Source organism: Carassius carassius, chromosome 30 (assembly GCF_963082965.1).
Source record: "Carassius carassius chromosome 30, fCarCar2.1, whole genome shotgun sequence".
In the NCBI taxonomy this organism is placed as follows: Eukaryota; Metazoa; Chordata; class Actinopteri; order Cypriniformes; family Cyprinidae; genus Carassius; species Carassius carassius.
The window spans coordinates 11,626,419-11,643,776 of NC_081784.1; the positions used below are offsets into that span (position 1 = coordinate 11,626,419).

The following is a 17,358-nucleotide window of genomic DNA, read 5'->3' on the forward strand; positions in this document are numbered from 1 at the left end:
ACATCATGAGGGGAAAATCCATAAATGAGGATCAAGACAAATGTAATAATTGTCACTTGTTTTCATTCAGTTTAAATATTACACAGCTTGCATTCTAATTGGGTATATATATATAAACACACATACACAGTACAGACCAAAAGTTTGGACACACCTTCTCATTCACTGAAGGCATCAAAACTATGAATTAACACATGTGGAATTATATACACATAACAAAAGTGTGAAACAACTGAAAATATGTCATATTGTAGGTTCTTCAAAGTAGCCACCTTTTGCTTTGATTACTGCTTTGCACACTCTTGTCATTCTCTTGATGAGCTTCAAGAGGTAGTCACCTGAAATGGTCTTCCAACAGTCTTGAAGGAGTTCCCCGAGAGATGCTTAGCACTTGTTGGCCCTTTTGCCTTCACTCTGCGGTCCAGCTCACCCCTAAACCATCTCGATTGGGTTCAGGTCCGGTGACTGTGGAGGCCAGGTCATCTGGCGCAGCACCCCATCACTCTCCTTCTTGGTCAAATAGCCCTTACACAGCCTGGAGGTGTGTTTGGGGTCATTGTCCTGTTGAAAAATAAATGATGGTCCAAATAAACGCAAACCGGATGGAATAGCATGCCGCTGCAATTTGCTGTGGTAGCCATGCTGGTTCAGTATGCCTTCAATTTTGAATAAATCCCCAACAGTGTCACCAGCAAAGCACCCCCACACCATCACACCTCCTCCTCCATGCTTCTATAATACAAATTCTAACAGTCTATTCAGTAGGACTATCAGCTGTGTATCCACCTGACTTCTGCACAACACAACTGATGGTCCCAGCCCCATTTATGAGGCAAGAAATCACACTTATTAAACCTGACAGGGCACACCTGTGAAGTGAAAACCATTTCAGGTGACTACCTCTTGAAGCTCTTCAAGAGAATGCCAAGAGTGTGCAAAGCAGTAATCAAAGCAAAAGGTGGCTACTTTGAAGAACCTACAATATGACATATTTTCAGTTGTTTCACACTTTTTTGTTATGTATATAATTCCACATGTGTTAATTCATAGTTTTGATGCCTTCAGTGTGACTCTACAATTTTCATAGTCATGAAAATAAAGAAAACTCTTTGAATGAGAAGGTGTGTCCAAACTTTTGGTCTGTACTGTATATATATATATATATATATATATATATATATATATATATATATATATATATATATAATTTTTTTGCATACTTGATTCTGATGGGTCAATCTCATCCAGATAATACAGCCAGGCAGTGCTTACTGCAGAACTTAGAACCTGTCAGAAATCAGAAAATTGTCATTTGTTATTATGTACAATTCAAGTCTGAAGGACAAGAACCATATAAATTATGTCAAAGACATCTGTTTGTTCAGTCTAAAACTTAAGGCTATTCAAAACATTCAAGCTGTGCAATTTTTTTCCCTTTTAGTTCAATTAACTAAATGGAATTATTAAATTATCCTTAGTGGGCTCTACTGGACAAATAGCACAACTAAACAGTTTTGTGTAAAGACTTAATGAAGCAAACGGTTCAAAAAGATGTATAAGAAAAAAAAGAGTAATTTAATGATGTACATGAATGTAAATGATCATCCAGCAAGACGTCACATTAAGTCAAATCTCAATTCATTAAATGTTTTATATACAAATGAGGTGAAATTTTTATAACAGTGTGCAAATGTACCTTTTAAAGGTCAGCTTTAAAACTTTTATTAGCATTTATGTGTGGTTTATTAGGTTAACAACTTTCTGACAAAACATAACACTGCCAAGTCAAAGAGAGAGTCCAAAATGTAAATAAGATAACATGATGCATTAAATCACTTGATTTAATGAGTCTGACAGAAATTGTAATAAAAACATATTAATGAAATTTGAGTCAGTATTTAGTTTGACATACTGTGCCTTTCTAAATAAGTTGCCCTCGCATGGGAATAAACTGGACACTGTGTGGGAGCCAGCGGAAACGGAGCCTGGCCATCACAGAGTCGTCAGGATTCTCAAACTCAGAAAAGCCCAGATGGTTGAGGATGGCATACACACCAGCTCTAGCTGCCACCTGCAAACAGCAAAACTTGTGCATTTCACTTGAACAATAAAAGGAGTGATAATTGATATTCCATTACTTAATATGTGCATTTTCTGAAAATATATCTATATCTACTGTATAAGTGGGGTTTATGTTCATAAGTGGCACAGTTGCTCACTTGTCCTAAAAGGTTGACAGGGTGACAGTGAAATGCTTTTGTGGCTTTGACAGAATATTAAACTGGTGTATTTTCAGCGTACTTCACAATTGAATAAATTCACAGAGCTCAGCTTTCAAAAAACCTATAAAGTGCTTCACCAGCTGAATCTGCCTTAAGAACAACTGGGACTTGTGGGCAATTAATGTGGAAAAAGTCTTGCTTAACAATTCAAGCTCAACTATATCTGTTAGAACAGGGTTCTTCAAACTAGCATCTAATCAAATAAATACACCAACATTCAAACTTTTTTTTTTCAAAGAAAGAGATAAAATATTTTTATTCAGCATAGACAGAAAAGACATGTATAATGGTACAAAAGATTTCCATTTCAAATACAGGTGCATCTAAACAAATTAGAATATCATGGAAAAGGTATTTATTTATTGTAATTTTATTTTTTTTAAAAAGCAAACTTTCTTAAATTCTAGACTCAATGCACACAAACTGAAATATTTCAGTAGTTTTTTTGTTTTAATTATGATGGTTATGACATACGTCTTAGGAAAATTAAAAATTCAGTATCTCCAAAAATTTGAATATTCCATTTTAAACTTGATTAGTTTTATTAATTTTGAGTATAAATACTGGGTTCCTCTTGGGCTAGTTTAAAACATGCAACCACAAATATGGGAAAGACTACTGACTTGACAGTTGTCCAGAAGACAATCATCAACACCCTCCACAAGGAGGATAAGCCACAGAAGGTCATTGCTGAAAGGGCTGGCTGTTCACAGAGTGCTGTATCAAAATATATTCATAGTGTGGTAGGACAAGGTGCACAAGCAACAGGGATGACCACAGCCTTGGGAAGATTGTCAGGATGTCAGGAACGGAGCTTCACAAGGAGTGGACTGAAGCCGGAGTCAGCGCATCATAAGTCACCACACTCAGACGTAGTCAGGAAAAGTGCTACAGCTGTCACATTCCTAGAACCAAGTCACTCCTGAACCAGAAAAAAACATCAGAAGCATTTCACCTGGGATAAGAAGAAAAATAGTATGGAGGAAGAATGGTGAGGGACAGAATCCAAGCTGCTTGATGTCCAGTGTGATGTTTCCGAAGTCAGTGATGCTTTGGGTGCCTTGACGTCTGCTGGTTTTGGTCCATTGTGTTTCATCAAGTCCAAAGTCAATGCAGCCATCTACCATGAGATTTTGGAGAAGTTTATGCTTCCATCTGCTGACAAGCTTTATGGAGATGCTGATTTAATTTTGCAGCAGGACTTTAGCGCCTGCCCACAGTCCCAAAACCAGTTGTTTGCTGATCATGATATAACTGTGCTTGATTGGCCAGGCAGCTCTCCTGACCTGAACCTCACGGAGAATCTATGGGGTATTGTGAAGAGGAAGATAAGTAACATCTGACAAACAATACAGAGGAGCAGAAGGCCGCTATCAAAGCAACCTGGGCTTCAATAACACCTCAGCAGTGTCACAGGTTGATCCCCTCCATGCCACACCGCATTGAAGCAGTAATTCGTGCAAAAGGATCCCCAACCAAGTATTGAGTTCATAATTAAATCTGCTTTGGAGATCTTGAACATTTCTGTTTTGTAAATCTTTTTTTTTTGATTGATCTTTGAGAAAGTATTCTAATTTTTCGAGATATTGAATTTTTTTATTTTCCTAAGCTGTAGGTCATAACCATCAGAATTGAAACAAAAAACTCTTGAAATATTTCAGTTTGTGTGCAATGAATCTAGAATATAAGAACGTTTGCTTTTTTGAATTAAATTACAAAAAATAAAGCTCTTTTCCATGATATTCTAATTTTTTGAGATGTACCTGTAGATTAACTTTTTATTCAAAGAATCCCCCCCAAAAATCAGCTGTTTTTATTTCATTATTTCTGATCATGTAACACTGATAATATTTCACATCACAGGAATAAACTACATTTTAAAATAAATTAAAACAGAAAAGTTGTTTTAAATTGTCATAATATTTCATAGTATGGTTTTATATTTAATCAAATAAATGAAGCTTTGGTGAGCACATTTAAAAATGTACCGTTTGTGTTTAATGCAATTATATTTACATAATTTGATATTATTTCTATTTTATTTTTTACTGTGCTTTCTGAAGGTGGAAAATCATGAGGTTAATCATGATTATTTTTTTCTCTTCAATGCCATGGTTTTCAAAAGTATAAATAAGAAAACACTAGGTAAATTACAGTCTTCCAATTCTCTTCTACCCTGTCAATCCGAGGATAAAAACTGTGGCTATAAACTAAGGTTTGACTCAGGAAACCACTGAATGAGACAGAATATATTTACAACCTCATATTGACAGACTGACATTTTCCCATGAATGTGTCATGGAACTCAGAACTATGTTTAGCTACTGTACAGTGAGCCATTCATCTTTCCACAAGCACTGGTCTGCTGCACTATGGGTGTCCTACCATCAGCTTCTCAAAGGTACAGAAATATTTTAACCCTAGACAGGCTTGTGTGTTGAGTATGAGTGACAGGTTATAGCTGTATCTTTCTTCAGACTGAAAGTGAACAATGTAAAGTCACTAATTGAAAGTGTAACTATTTTTTAAGAAGATATCTTTAAAACAGCACAATTTATCTTGATGTTTTCAACAGAAACAAGGTCATCTGTACTCAAAAAGGCTGATCAGTAATTAATGTACTTTTTGCTATTTTTAGGTTAACAATACTCCAAAAATAGGAGACCACATTTTGAAGCCGTTTTTATTTTTTTAAACCAGGAAAAAAAGTTTTAGTATTTTGTAAAACTCGAAACAAAGAAAAGGGTCTTTATTTTAAGGTCCAATTCTCACAATTAACAAACCATTAACTATGACTTTTGCTTCAATACTCAAGTACTAATAAGCAAAGCCACTTTGTTAATAATAGGCATGCTTCTAAGAAACTAGTTAATAGTGAGAAGTGGTCCCTTTACTAAAGTGTTACCAAGAAAATGTATGAGGTAAAAATAAACAAGAAATATTAAGAGTTCTGCACTCTTAGAAGGCCTCTATAATTACTGAAATAAATACTGAAAGTAATGAGTAGTAAGTTTAGATGTGGTCATAATGTCTGATATAACCTGGGAAGTTTCTAGTCTGCCTAGTAAGAGCTTGATTAGCTGGTTCAGGTGTGTCTAATTGGGGTTGGAGCTAAACTCTGCAGGACACCGGCCCTCCAAGACCGAGTTTGGGCACCCCTGACCTAAAGTAAGCAAGTGAGTCAGGCTTTACCTGGTACATCCACTGGCTGAAGGATCGCCTCCAGGAGTCTTTCTTCTCCAGGTGGAGGTAGCAGTTGAACAGGATGAGATAAATGTAACGCTCGAGGTACTGCAGACTCCTTAACCGCAACCACTGAGCATCAGCCTCTGATTTAGCCTTCTTAATCTAAAGAGGAAGAAATGCCAGTGAACTCCTTGTTGTTCCTCTAGTTTCCCTTTTATTTTTTTGACAAAATGCTGATGGCACAACATATTCAGCTGTTCGCTCTTTTTTTTTTTTTTTTGATTATCATTTCAGGTATCATCTTCAGTATCCATTCACTTTGATAGGTTTTGGTATAAGCAGCCTATGAGATCTTCACAAACAAGTGATTCCATCAATATTTGCATTGCTTGGTTGTCTATATTTCTGCTTTTAACTTTTTGTTCCTAGTAATCTATTGAACCTCTACTTTTGTTTTATATTAGATAATTTACAAAAATATGTTTGAAAAAAGGCCTGCATAATGTCACATGCAAATGATTTACCCAGCAGAACTATTTTTCACCTTTTCCATGTAAGTATAAGTGAGATGACAGAAAAAGACAGGAAAGGAGGGGAGAACAGGATCAGGTATTTGCGTCGCCTGCATAAGGATCAAGGCACAACTTTTGTTGATTTAAATCGAGCCTCTTTTGACCTGTTATCGCAAATGTGGTACCTGCCAGGCCATGTCTGAGATCAGTTGGAATATGTTTAAAGCCAAATATCTTTCTCAGTGGTAAAGTGCTCACTTGATAATTTTCTTTGAACTTTAATATTTTACAATACGTTCTGAAAGTCTCAGATCACCAGTGAAAATACATCTGATATATATATGTGTGTGTATATATGTGTGTGCATTTAATTTCACAGTTTAACAAAATGGAAAAAAGAGAGCCGAGACCAGACTTTTAGTGTGGTGTGATATTTGAGCCTACTGTCCATAATGCTAATTAAGTGACAAATCAAGAGGAAATGAAACAATTGCAAAATAACAAGCAACTTCCCAGAGTCAATCAAGGGCTTCAGATGATGCATTTCATTCAGAATGAGGCAGCTAGGTAGATATATGCAACATTTCTGAGTAACAGGCCATGCACTAGTACACTGCCACATGCTCAAATGAATTTATAGTAACAGATCATATGTAGTGAACAAAGATTCTTACATGTGCGGTGTGGCATGGGCAATATTTACTAGTCCATGCTGATTAGCTTTAAAGAGGCTCAAAGTTTGGTGCAAATGAATTAGTACATAAACACTGAGCTACTGATAAGCTACTGTAACAACTGTTACATGACAAAAATATACAAGTACCCCAGAACATACTAACTATAAAGTCTTGGATCCTAATAAATATTTGCAGGGCTTTTTTTTAAAGCAGTCTTTTGAAGGCTCTCTGCTTATTTACACTGATGTTTTTCAAGGTCTTCACTTCAGAATAAAAACATGTTTTACAGCCTCAAATAAAACACATTCAGAGTCCTTCTAGGCTGATGCACGGCAATGGGCATTAATAATCTCTTGGTCCCTTTGAGTGCATCAGCACAAATTAGAAAATTGTACCTCTATAGATTTCTCAAAGGCTATGTTTGGTACAAAAACAAATGCTTTTGAAGCAATCTATTATTCAACATGGCTGATAAAAGCACTGACTAACTGTCCTATTAACTAGCTTTTTTACAGTTGACTTTTCATGCTGAAGTTTATGCATGCAAAACACATAAAAATTATTGAAATGAGCAACATAGTTGCAACAACAAGTTATATATATATATGTGTGTGTGTGTGTGTGTGTGTGTGTGTGTGTGTGTGTGTGTGTGTGTGTGTGTGTGTAAATCACATTTCACCTGTCTGTAAGTGGATATGATGACTTCCCGTAAATGATAATGCATGGGGGTCATCGTCTCACTAACAACATCCAGAGCAACGTCCACTTCTCTCTTCACACGATGGCCATCAGGTAACACCCTTACTACCTGCATTACCACCTGAATGCACACATATGCATGCATGGGTCAAAATTAATCGAATCAAATGTTTTTAAATCTATATCCATAATAGACACTACTTTCTATTAAATACATTTCAGTCAAAAATACCATAGACAATTATTTTAGTCAAATTTTCATATCTTTTATTTGCATGATTGTTGAAGTTAAATTTGGCGGTATGGGTCTGTTTTGAGTTACCCATCCTTTTCAAGAGTATCAAATTCCCCATTGAGAACAGAGCATGCATCAATGAAAAATGAATGAATGTTACTGATTGAGTTAAACCAAGTTAAGGAGGAGTTAGGGGAGGAGGTGGGTTGCAAGCAATGCAGTGGAAGCAGCCAAGCAGCGGACTGAGAATGCATTAAATAGGGCGCCCTGTTTGAAATGGACCAATTGAGTGCTTTGGCAATCAAATTAGCTGTTAGGTCTGGGTTTCAGCTGATAGCGGAGCTTGACTACGTGGCCTGCCTGAACTGACGGTGAAACGCTATATTAATTTACATTTCACTGGAGGGTTATTAATCATAGAATTGAAATGTAAAAAATTAACAAATTGTTTGTTTTTAGATTGACACTGGCAGCCGTTTAAGGAAGCATGTACCTCAAACTCTCCTTTGGTGTACTTGGCGTCGGGGACACTTACAATCTCATCTTCTTCACACTCAGGAAAGCCCTGAAGAAAAACAGGGTCAAGTTTATGAAAGTGATTGGAGCTCAGTTTAAACATTTTTCCTCTATCCAATGTCCTGGGGGTGAATAATTGAATTCTCATTTCCTCCCTCCACTAGCTGAAAACAACCTACATTAATGTGCCACAGGGTGAGAGTGGCGATGACCATGGCTGCAGTAGTTCGGTCTTTCCCATCATGACAGTTGAAGATGAAAGCACAGTTGGGGTCTTCAGCCAGACTGCTCTTCATGGCCTCCAACAACTGCTCAAAAACCTGAGGGGAAAAAACAACATTTCAACTAAAGCATCATATCTATACCATTCTTATAGTGTACTGACTTGCCTCTTCTTTAGGTGCGCAGCAATCAGACAGAGGGATCCGTTGGTAGCTCAGACCAGGATGAACACTCTTCTGATGGACAAAGAGCTCCTCAATGGTTTGACAAGTCTTAAACATTCTCATCTGTTTATCCTGCTCTGTAATCACCTCCAGCCATTTCTCACACCTCAGGATGTCCTGCTTCAGTGCCAGCTCCATTTCCTGTGGAGACAGCAATATTGCTAAAGCTTAGGTTCTTAGATCACAGCAGCCATATTCTTGGGTAAAAAAAAAAAAAACCTTTCATCTCAGTTTATCTTAATTTATGATGAAATCAAAAGCTACTACCTGTAACAACGAAAAACATTCTACAGTACATTATATGGACCAAACATTTAGTAACTCATGCAATAAAATACAAATAAAATATTTCAAATAAATTCTGTTCTTTTGAACTTTTTATTCATTGAAAATTAAGTTAAACAGCTGTTTGATTATAATAATAATAAATGTTTATGAGCACCAAATCAGCATATTACAATGATTTCTGAAGGATCATGTGACACTGACGACTGGCGTAATGGCTGCTGATAATTCAGGAATAATCCGCATCCTAAATATATTAAAACAATTATTTTAAATTGTAATAATATTTCACATTTGTGGTTTTTGCTATATTCATGATCAAATAAATGCAGCCTTGTTAAGCATAAGAGACTTCCTTCAAAAACATAAAAAAAAAAACTTAATAACACTAAACTTTTGAACAGTGTATCACAGTATATCAGTGTCTTTGGATATAATCTGTTGCATATCTTTTTGGTTAACAGAATTGAGTCACTTGGATGAATCAGAATCCGTACCACTAAGCATTTCAAATACACATGATGTGTTGCCAATAGCTTATTCTACACACTTCATTGAACTTTTTTATGTGCTGCATTGTGTCACATTGCACACAGTATGCAAGCTGTACCTACAACAAATTGGTCCGGCCCAGTCATATAAAGACACTACCCTCTTCAATTTCAGATCTGCCCTGGACAGAACTGCACCTGGAGCTTCTGTGGATGTTGAACACAGACTGCAATAGGCTGTTCTAGACTGCCTGGCTCTCGTGGGGTGAACGTTTGTCCATTTGCCTCCAGCACAAGCTCCTCTTGCAGATTCAGCCAGAGAATTGTAGAGTGCCCTCGCCTCTGGTCTGTCAGGTAGGACATCACGACAGCCACAGCCTGAAATGGGCGCAAACAAGCTTTGATTGTTTATTATTAGACTTATTATCAGACAGCCACAATTTAAGAGTCTAGGCTGCTGAAATGAGCATTAGAAAAAGGATTTACCTCAGAGTTTGGCTGGGCCATCCCATATAGAGCCATTTTGGAAACACGTCTGAAATTGGCCACTTTCATCTCCTTGGCTGTACTGAGCAAATCTGTTGCTAAAAATTGACTGGACACCTTTAAAAAAAATGGAAAATATTATGTGCATAATGCACATGCCTATGTTTTAGGGAGAATCTGCTGGGCTGTAGGAGGAGGTCACAGCTCGTCTCTGATAAGAGCAGGGCTAGAAAGACTGGTATATCAGATATAATCAGGGAAGAAAAGGACTATCCAAGGATAAAGTACAAAGACTATTACCAAGTGCATATGAACATATACTATATAACTACTTATTTTTATCTGTTTTAATATGTCATTTCTACATCATCACAGCAAACATAAAATATTCCCTTAAAGACAGTGAACGGTTCCCCTTTGGCTATGTTTTGGGGAAAGCACTTCCTAACACTCTATAACCATAAACTAATGTTTGGAAATGTTTTAGGAACCAAAAATTGTTCACTCTTACCAGAACTCGAATCCCATCAGTTATAAGGCTGGCTGGTGCTGAGAGTTCAGAGCTATTCATGCAGGCCAGCAGTCTGTAGATCCAAGCATTCATACAGAGCCACTGACTGAAGCTCTGAGGAAATGCCTGTGGATACTACAGTGATAGGGATACAACAGACAGTTGAAAATGATTCAAATAATGACATATACTGACAAAAATAACTGATTTTAAATATAATAATATGGTAGCATATAGTTAGCAATACCTGTTCATGAAGATATGCACTGAATACTAGTAAGTACACATAGCGTTCAAGACTTTGCAGTGTTCTTTGCAGGAAATAGCCTTTTGTGCTGTTTCCCTGCAAACAAAAAAATTTGTGAATGACACAAATATGTGACCTTCATTTAAAAAAACAATTTTTTTACATTAAAGCAACCATTTTATAGCAGTTTGAAAACATGGACACAAGAATGTTTCAGTCGGGACTTACTTGAAACTGGTAATCATCGCCAATGCCTTCAAGCTTCAGTTTGTTTTCAAACACAGCATCTTTTATATTATGCATATCAGAGCACATGGCAATAGCATCGTCAACCTGTGGTATATATACATAAAAATGGTTTACATCATATACATTTATATATGGTTTATGTAAAACTATTCATTCAATAAAATCCTAATATGGTATGTTTTTTTTAAGATGTAAAAGTGTCAGTTTCTATTTACTTTTGCAAATTAATTGAAAGCAGTTGGACTATTTCATGAACCAAGACTTTTACAAACATCTTTAATACATTCTAACCTCATCAAGGACTTGTTGACCTTTAGGTAGGCGACTGATCAGCAACTCAATCACTTGGAAATCCAATTTGTGTTCACTCTTCTGCATTTCTTGCCTGTGAAAGAGATGAAAAGTAAGTAGAACTTAAGCAGAGAAAGGACCTTAAAACACAGTAATTGAAATTGCACTAACACTGTACCTGGGGCTCTCTGCTGCCCCCTGCAGGTGATGGAAGACTATGGCTCCCAGGATTAAGCCAAGATTGGTGCGTCCCACCCCCATCTGGCAGCTGAAGAGCAGTGCAGGCAGAGGTCTGGAGCTGTCCCGCATCAAAAAGAGGTTTGGGGTCAGCTGGTGGACACAAAGGTGGGTGAATTTGTATTGGAACTAAATTATTCCAAGTGAATAACATAATGATTTAGCACAATATACATGTCTGTTTTTATTTCTGTAACCTCAAACAAGAACACTCATTAATTTTTTGTTGTCAAACTCTGATAAAGGGAAAATTAAATCAAGATGTAAAAGATGAAGAAACTGGAATTAAAAAAAAAATCTTGCTGTTTCCTGATCACAAGTGGATACCTGAAATCATTTTTCATGGTCTTAAGTTAACATTTATAACTTTTGTCAGTGTTAATATGGTTTTCAAAGATTGATGTTACTGGTGACTGAAATATAAATATGGTTTGTTGGCAAGCGCTGGGTTTAAAGTTCTGGGTTCTTGGGTTGAATTATTGGTTCAGTTACACAAGTCATCAGATATTAATAAACCAGAGCTCATATAGAGTTATTTTAAACTTAGAAAGTACGTAGAGGGAGGGGGGGGGGGAATATTCATGGAGATCTTACCCTGAGTATATTAACAAAGGCATCAAATGTCTCCTCAAGTGGGGCCCCTTCCATAGGGAGCGGTAATCTGTAATATCTAAATCCATCAACATTTGTCATTAAACAATACACAGAACTAAGAGAATTTGAAAAGTAAGATTAATTTTGATTCATATATGCATGTTTTTGTTCATCTATGGACACTACTTTGGGTTTAATTTACAACAGATTTCCTCTATTTTTAAACAAATATCACAAAAGTGTCTTGGAAAGTTTTTCCCATGCCATTATCATTCATTTTTGATATTGTTCAAATGCCTTTTATGTTTGGGGTCAATAAAATGCTGTAATTCAGCAAGGATGCATTAAAATGTATCAAAAGTGACAGGAAACACTTTTGCAAAATTGTACATAAGATTGCAAATCATCATATTAGAATGATTTCTGAAGAAACATTTGACACTAAAGACTGGAGTAATGATGCTGAAAATTCAGTTGTGCCATCACGGGAATAAACTTTTCAAATATATTAAAATACAAAACAATTATTTGAAATTGTAATAATATTTAACAATATTAAATTTTAATGTTAACACATGTTAGGTAAAAAATGTTAGCCTGAATGCACTGTAAGTCGCTTTGGATAAAAGCGTCTGCTAAATGCATTAATTTAATTTAATTTAATTTAATTTAATTTAATTTAATTTAATTTAATTTAATTTAATTTAATTTAATTTAATTTAATTTAATTTAATTTAATTTAATTTAATTTAATTTAATTCAAATAAATGCAACCTTTCAAAAGCATGAAAAAAAAACTTAGTAACCCCAACTTTTGAACGCTATTAATTTTATTCTGTCGTAAAATATGAGGAATTACCTGTGCAGTGGTTGACTGAAAAGTGGTCTTTTGTAGACCTCCTCAGTGACATGAATGTCCTCTTCTGACAGAATCTGAACCTGCTGAGGTTCATCTTTAAAATGCTCAATGTCATTATAGACATAGAACTTGTTTTCACTCAGCTTTGCAAAGTCACACAACTGGAGAAAATATCAGAGAATTAAAACCTGACATGGACAGACACAATGACCTCTGTCAACATTTCACCATAAAAGGATGGCAAGCGATCCTCCTCATACAATCAGTTCTGCTCTATAACAGACCTCTTTCCGGATGGAGAGCTCTATTTGCTCTGCACTGAGCTCTCTGTCTAGGTCATGCAGGTTCTCATGTAGGTTCTCTCTTCCTCTTGGAGTGTACGGAATAAAGTCTCCACCTGAGCGGAAGAAGACCACTGGTTCCTCCCTCACACAGATGAAAATCACCTCCTGTTCACATATTTTGTGGGATAAACAGCAGTTAACCTGATATCAACCTGAGGTCTATCTGCAAAAAATAGGGTATTTAAGGTGCTCAAGACCTCTGAGACAGAACAGACCATAATCACAATTTTACAAGTTAATACAGACATATGATTGTTTCAAACTAGTTATTTCACATGCTACACTCTTAAAAAGAAAAGTTATTTACCGCCATTAATGGCTCCAAGAAAAACCTTTCATATTTATGCATCAAATAATTCCATTGCAAAAAACTTTCTTCAGATTATTAAATTGTTCTTCACACTTAAAAAAAAAAATTCTTAACTGTACACTGACAGGTTCTTTGGTGAACCCAAAGTAGTCTGTTCTATGGCATTGCTGCCAAAGTTTCCTATTTTTAAGAGTGTATATTAATTTTATGCTACATAATAACATAGTAGTTAACATATGTAATAGTTCTTACAGGAAAAAAAGTAAGAGGAACCCAAAGTGAACTGTATTCATGGAAAGTAGCACTCACTGACCTCACAGCCGTCAATCTGCAATCTCTGGAGGACCTGTTTGAAACCATTCAGGCTAGGTTGACCCATTCCAAAAAGGGGGTATTTTCCCTTGACCTTGCGGAAGTTGGGGGCTCCGTGGCTTTTTGTAGTATTTAAGACATCAGCTCTATTGTATACATCCTGTACCATAAAAAACTCCCCCTGGACAATATAAAAGCAAGTCATAAAACATTTAATCATAAATGACAAGAAATTTCCATAATTGATCTACATTTCCTGCTCATTACTGCACTTTCCATTACATCTCCAGGAGTTTTCAAGTATTAAGCTCTAAATATTTAGTTTAAATCTCAAAAAGTGAAGCATACCAGCACTAGGTAGTGCTCTGGCAACAGGTCAGATATCCTTCCCTTTGAGTAGTTGGCAGATTGGATCTTGTCATGAATCTGAAACTCTTCCCTGCAGTTATTTCTGTATAGAGACAAAACTCATAACATTTATCAAAATGTCAAACATGAAGAACCTACAACTGATAATACATTGTCTCGTCCCTTAAAGAGATGGAAATGAAATGAAAATTCTGTCATCACTTACTCACCCTCCTCTTTATAAACCTGTTTGAGTTTCTTTCTTCTGTTGAGCGCAAAATATATTTTAAAGCAACAAAACATTTGATTTCCATAGTATTTTTTTTTCTCCATACTATGGAAGTCAATAGCTACTGCCAACTGTTTGGTTACCAAAATTCTTCAAAATATCTTCTTTTGTGTTGCAGGTTTGGAACAACTTGATGGTGAGTAAACATTTTTGGGTGAACTATCCCTTCAAGTGAAAGTGAGGTTGTTGATGTTATCTACAATTGTTTTCTCTCAAAGAGTAACATTCTGTGCATATGAGAGCCCTTACGGCTATTTTTAAAAAGCATCATGTTGTACTTGTCACTTACGTGATGACAACAGGGGCCACTTTGTTTGTGATGATGGATTTGGCTTTGCTGTTGTGAATGTTCACAGACTGTAGTGAGCGTCTGTGCTCAGCCATGCCATTCCCTTGGTGATCAGCCTGGTGTGTAGGAGCAAACGGAGCAGCCTGGGAAGTTGCACTGGCACTCGTACCCATAATCTGCACAGTGCTGGAATGAGGATTTATACTATGACTAATATAAAGTAAACAGGCAGACATGATAGTCATTTTACATGGGGTTATTTCTAACATTTGCAGTTTTTAAAGTGCCAGATGCACTTTGTGCTGCAATACCACAGAGATTCAATTTCCTTGAACCCCAACATATGTAATGCACAACAAAACCCCCAAATAAAACACATTACTGAAGCTCTGAATGTGTTCTGCAGACCTAAAACTAGTCAGACTATCAAATATGCATGTGCATAGCATCTCTGTCATATCTGATTGTTAAATGAATGGCTTACGGTCTCACAGCTGTGCCGCGTGTGGTCACATCCTTAGGTTTTTGCATCTTAGTTTCAGCAAGGGTTCAGGTCTCTCTTTAAGTGTAAATCCTGTCAACACGAAATCAGTTTCCTGTTGCTAGCAGAATCTTAACATTAAAAGCCTTTTGTTTTAACTTCAGCCACTACCGAAGATTTGCTAATCTCTTTTGTTCTCTTTCTCGCTCAGTGCCTCTCTGGTTCTCTTCTCACATTGACAGGATAGCTGCTCTAACCCTTCTAAGGGCCACAAAGAAATACAGTACATCTGGCAACCAGACGACAGTGTGGGTGGCTCCAGACATTCACAGGGACAGCCCATTCAAATGCCATGATACAGAAAGCCAAAAGTGAGAGAAAGTGCAAGATTAAAGACTTCTGGCGCCTTTGCATCTACTGAAATCTGAAAGTGTTTGAAGTCAGAATCATGAAGCCAACTGAATCTCCTCCATGCATTGCAGTGATAATGCAGTTAATTAAACAAATCCTGTTTTTCCCCTCCTCCTTCATAAGATCAAGTTTGTGCCAGATAGATATCACTGGGAAATATATGATAGCTCTGTGAATGTCATTAGGACATTCCTGCCTTTATTTATATAACTGGCTGGTCTATTGAAAGTTTGGGATACTGAGTCGCTGGCACCAAGAGCAATGCTTCCCTTTTCAGGGGCTTGATTTAAATTCCAGTTGTGTCTGAGTATCACAGTCAAAGAACAAAAAACAACAACAAAAAATCTCTAAATATGGATGGGAAAGGCCCCGGGATGCATTTGTACAATGCTGAACAGATCAGTGCACAGATATGCAGTGAGTGGGAGTGACCAGTGATTGGCACATCCTTGTTCAGGCTGAGAAATAAGGAGTTTAAAAATGACCGCAGTGTTTTGTTCATTTGTGTTAAGCTTTCAATCAACACATTCAGAATCGGAAAATACTGAAACAATGGAGTTAAAAATTATAAGTGGATGTGTAACAATTACACACACCGCAACTCAGTTAAAATGCATATGTGAGTCAAACCAGGCCCTAAAAAATAAACATAAATAAAAAAAATTTAATCAAGGTATTCTCTTAGTTAATTCACTAATTTTGCCATGTTTTCAGTTCTTCGAGCCACAGCCTGAGATTTCATTTGCTTATTGATGGTTTTTGTGGCAACTGTATGTCAAATGATGTCTTCATTTGGCCGTTAATAAAATTAACTATAGAATATTTGCAAAAATAAATGAATAAATATGTTATATACTATTCAGTGACTCTTTCTGCATAGTCATGGAATCATCCACTCAACCGATTCGTTCAAAACACTGATTCTCTCATAAACAGTATTGTGTGGCTTCGTTCTGAACTACTTTCGTGCTTAGTTTTGAAGTTAAAAAAAAAAGAAAAAAGAAAGAAAAACTGGCAATACAGTGTCTAAAAACCAATACTCTAACTTAATTATTGTTTTATAAAAACAATATCTCATTTCCTATCCATTTTGTTTCACAATGTTCTGAGAGTTCACGTAAATCGGCTCTTGTACACTTAGTAGCCCAAGTACATGCCCAGCAGCCCTTCACAGGAGGCTGACTAATAAGAGAATAAAACTTAGCGCCAAGCTAACTTCAATTCAAAAAGACATAATTGTACACGTAACAGAGCAAATATTTTTTCACCGTGAAGCAAAGACAAGGTAATAGTGAAAGTAAATATCATAAATGTTACCTCACCTGGATAAATGCTCTCTCAGAAACCTGTCAGGTCTTGAGAGAGATAATTAAACGTAGAAGACGACCGAGTCCACGTCACACTCATTTCGAGTCACTCAATCAATGTCCCTCACAGGTCCAAAGACATGCAGTCAGGTGTCAATCCATAAGAGCGATATACTCAACACAGAGCAGTGCAGATGGATAACACAGGGGGAGGAGAGGAGGAGGAGAGACGGCCACCTCCCTCTTTCAGCTGCCTCTTTCACTGGCAATAAATGTTATAGAAGAGAAAGATGTTGGTGGGTGGATTCTAATCTTTTCAGCAGTCAGTAACAGCTCCATCCCCCAGCAACGGTGCTGCTGTCGTGCCTGAAATTTTAAAAAGCCTGCGATGTGGGGGACGGAGTTTGAATAAACTGACGCTAAGTTTAAAATGTACGATTCTAATAATACTGTGGATTAGCCAG

General features: G+C 36.6%; 1 protein-coding gene across 1 annotated transcript; it reads right to left on the bottom strand.

The window, feature by feature from the left end:
• Positions 1–1,769: 1,769 nt before the first annotated feature.
• Positions 1,770–16,221, bottom strand: LOC132110623 (paladin-like). Its single transcript, XM_059517371.1, has 20 exons — positions 15,180–16,221; positions 14,696–14,881; positions 14,118–14,220; positions 13,771–13,950; positions 13,088–13,252; positions 12,804–12,964; positions 11,945–12,020; positions 11,292–11,443; positions 11,114–11,207; positions 10,802–10,906; positions 10,574–10,669; positions 10,327–10,461; positions 9,816–9,932; positions 9,528–9,707; positions 8,497–8,694; positions 8,287–8,427; positions 8,085–8,156; positions 7,337–7,477; positions 5,475–5,630; positions 1,770–2,071 (listed from the first exon to the last, which is right to left on the bottom strand). Exons 1-20 carry the CDS (start codon positions 15,224–15,226, stop codon positions 1,922–1,924), a joined length of 2,655 nt encoding a protein of 884 aa, XP_059373354.1. The 5' UTR covers positions 15,227–16,221; the 3' UTR covers positions 1,770–1,921.
• Positions 16,222–17,358: the final 1,137 nt, after the last annotated feature.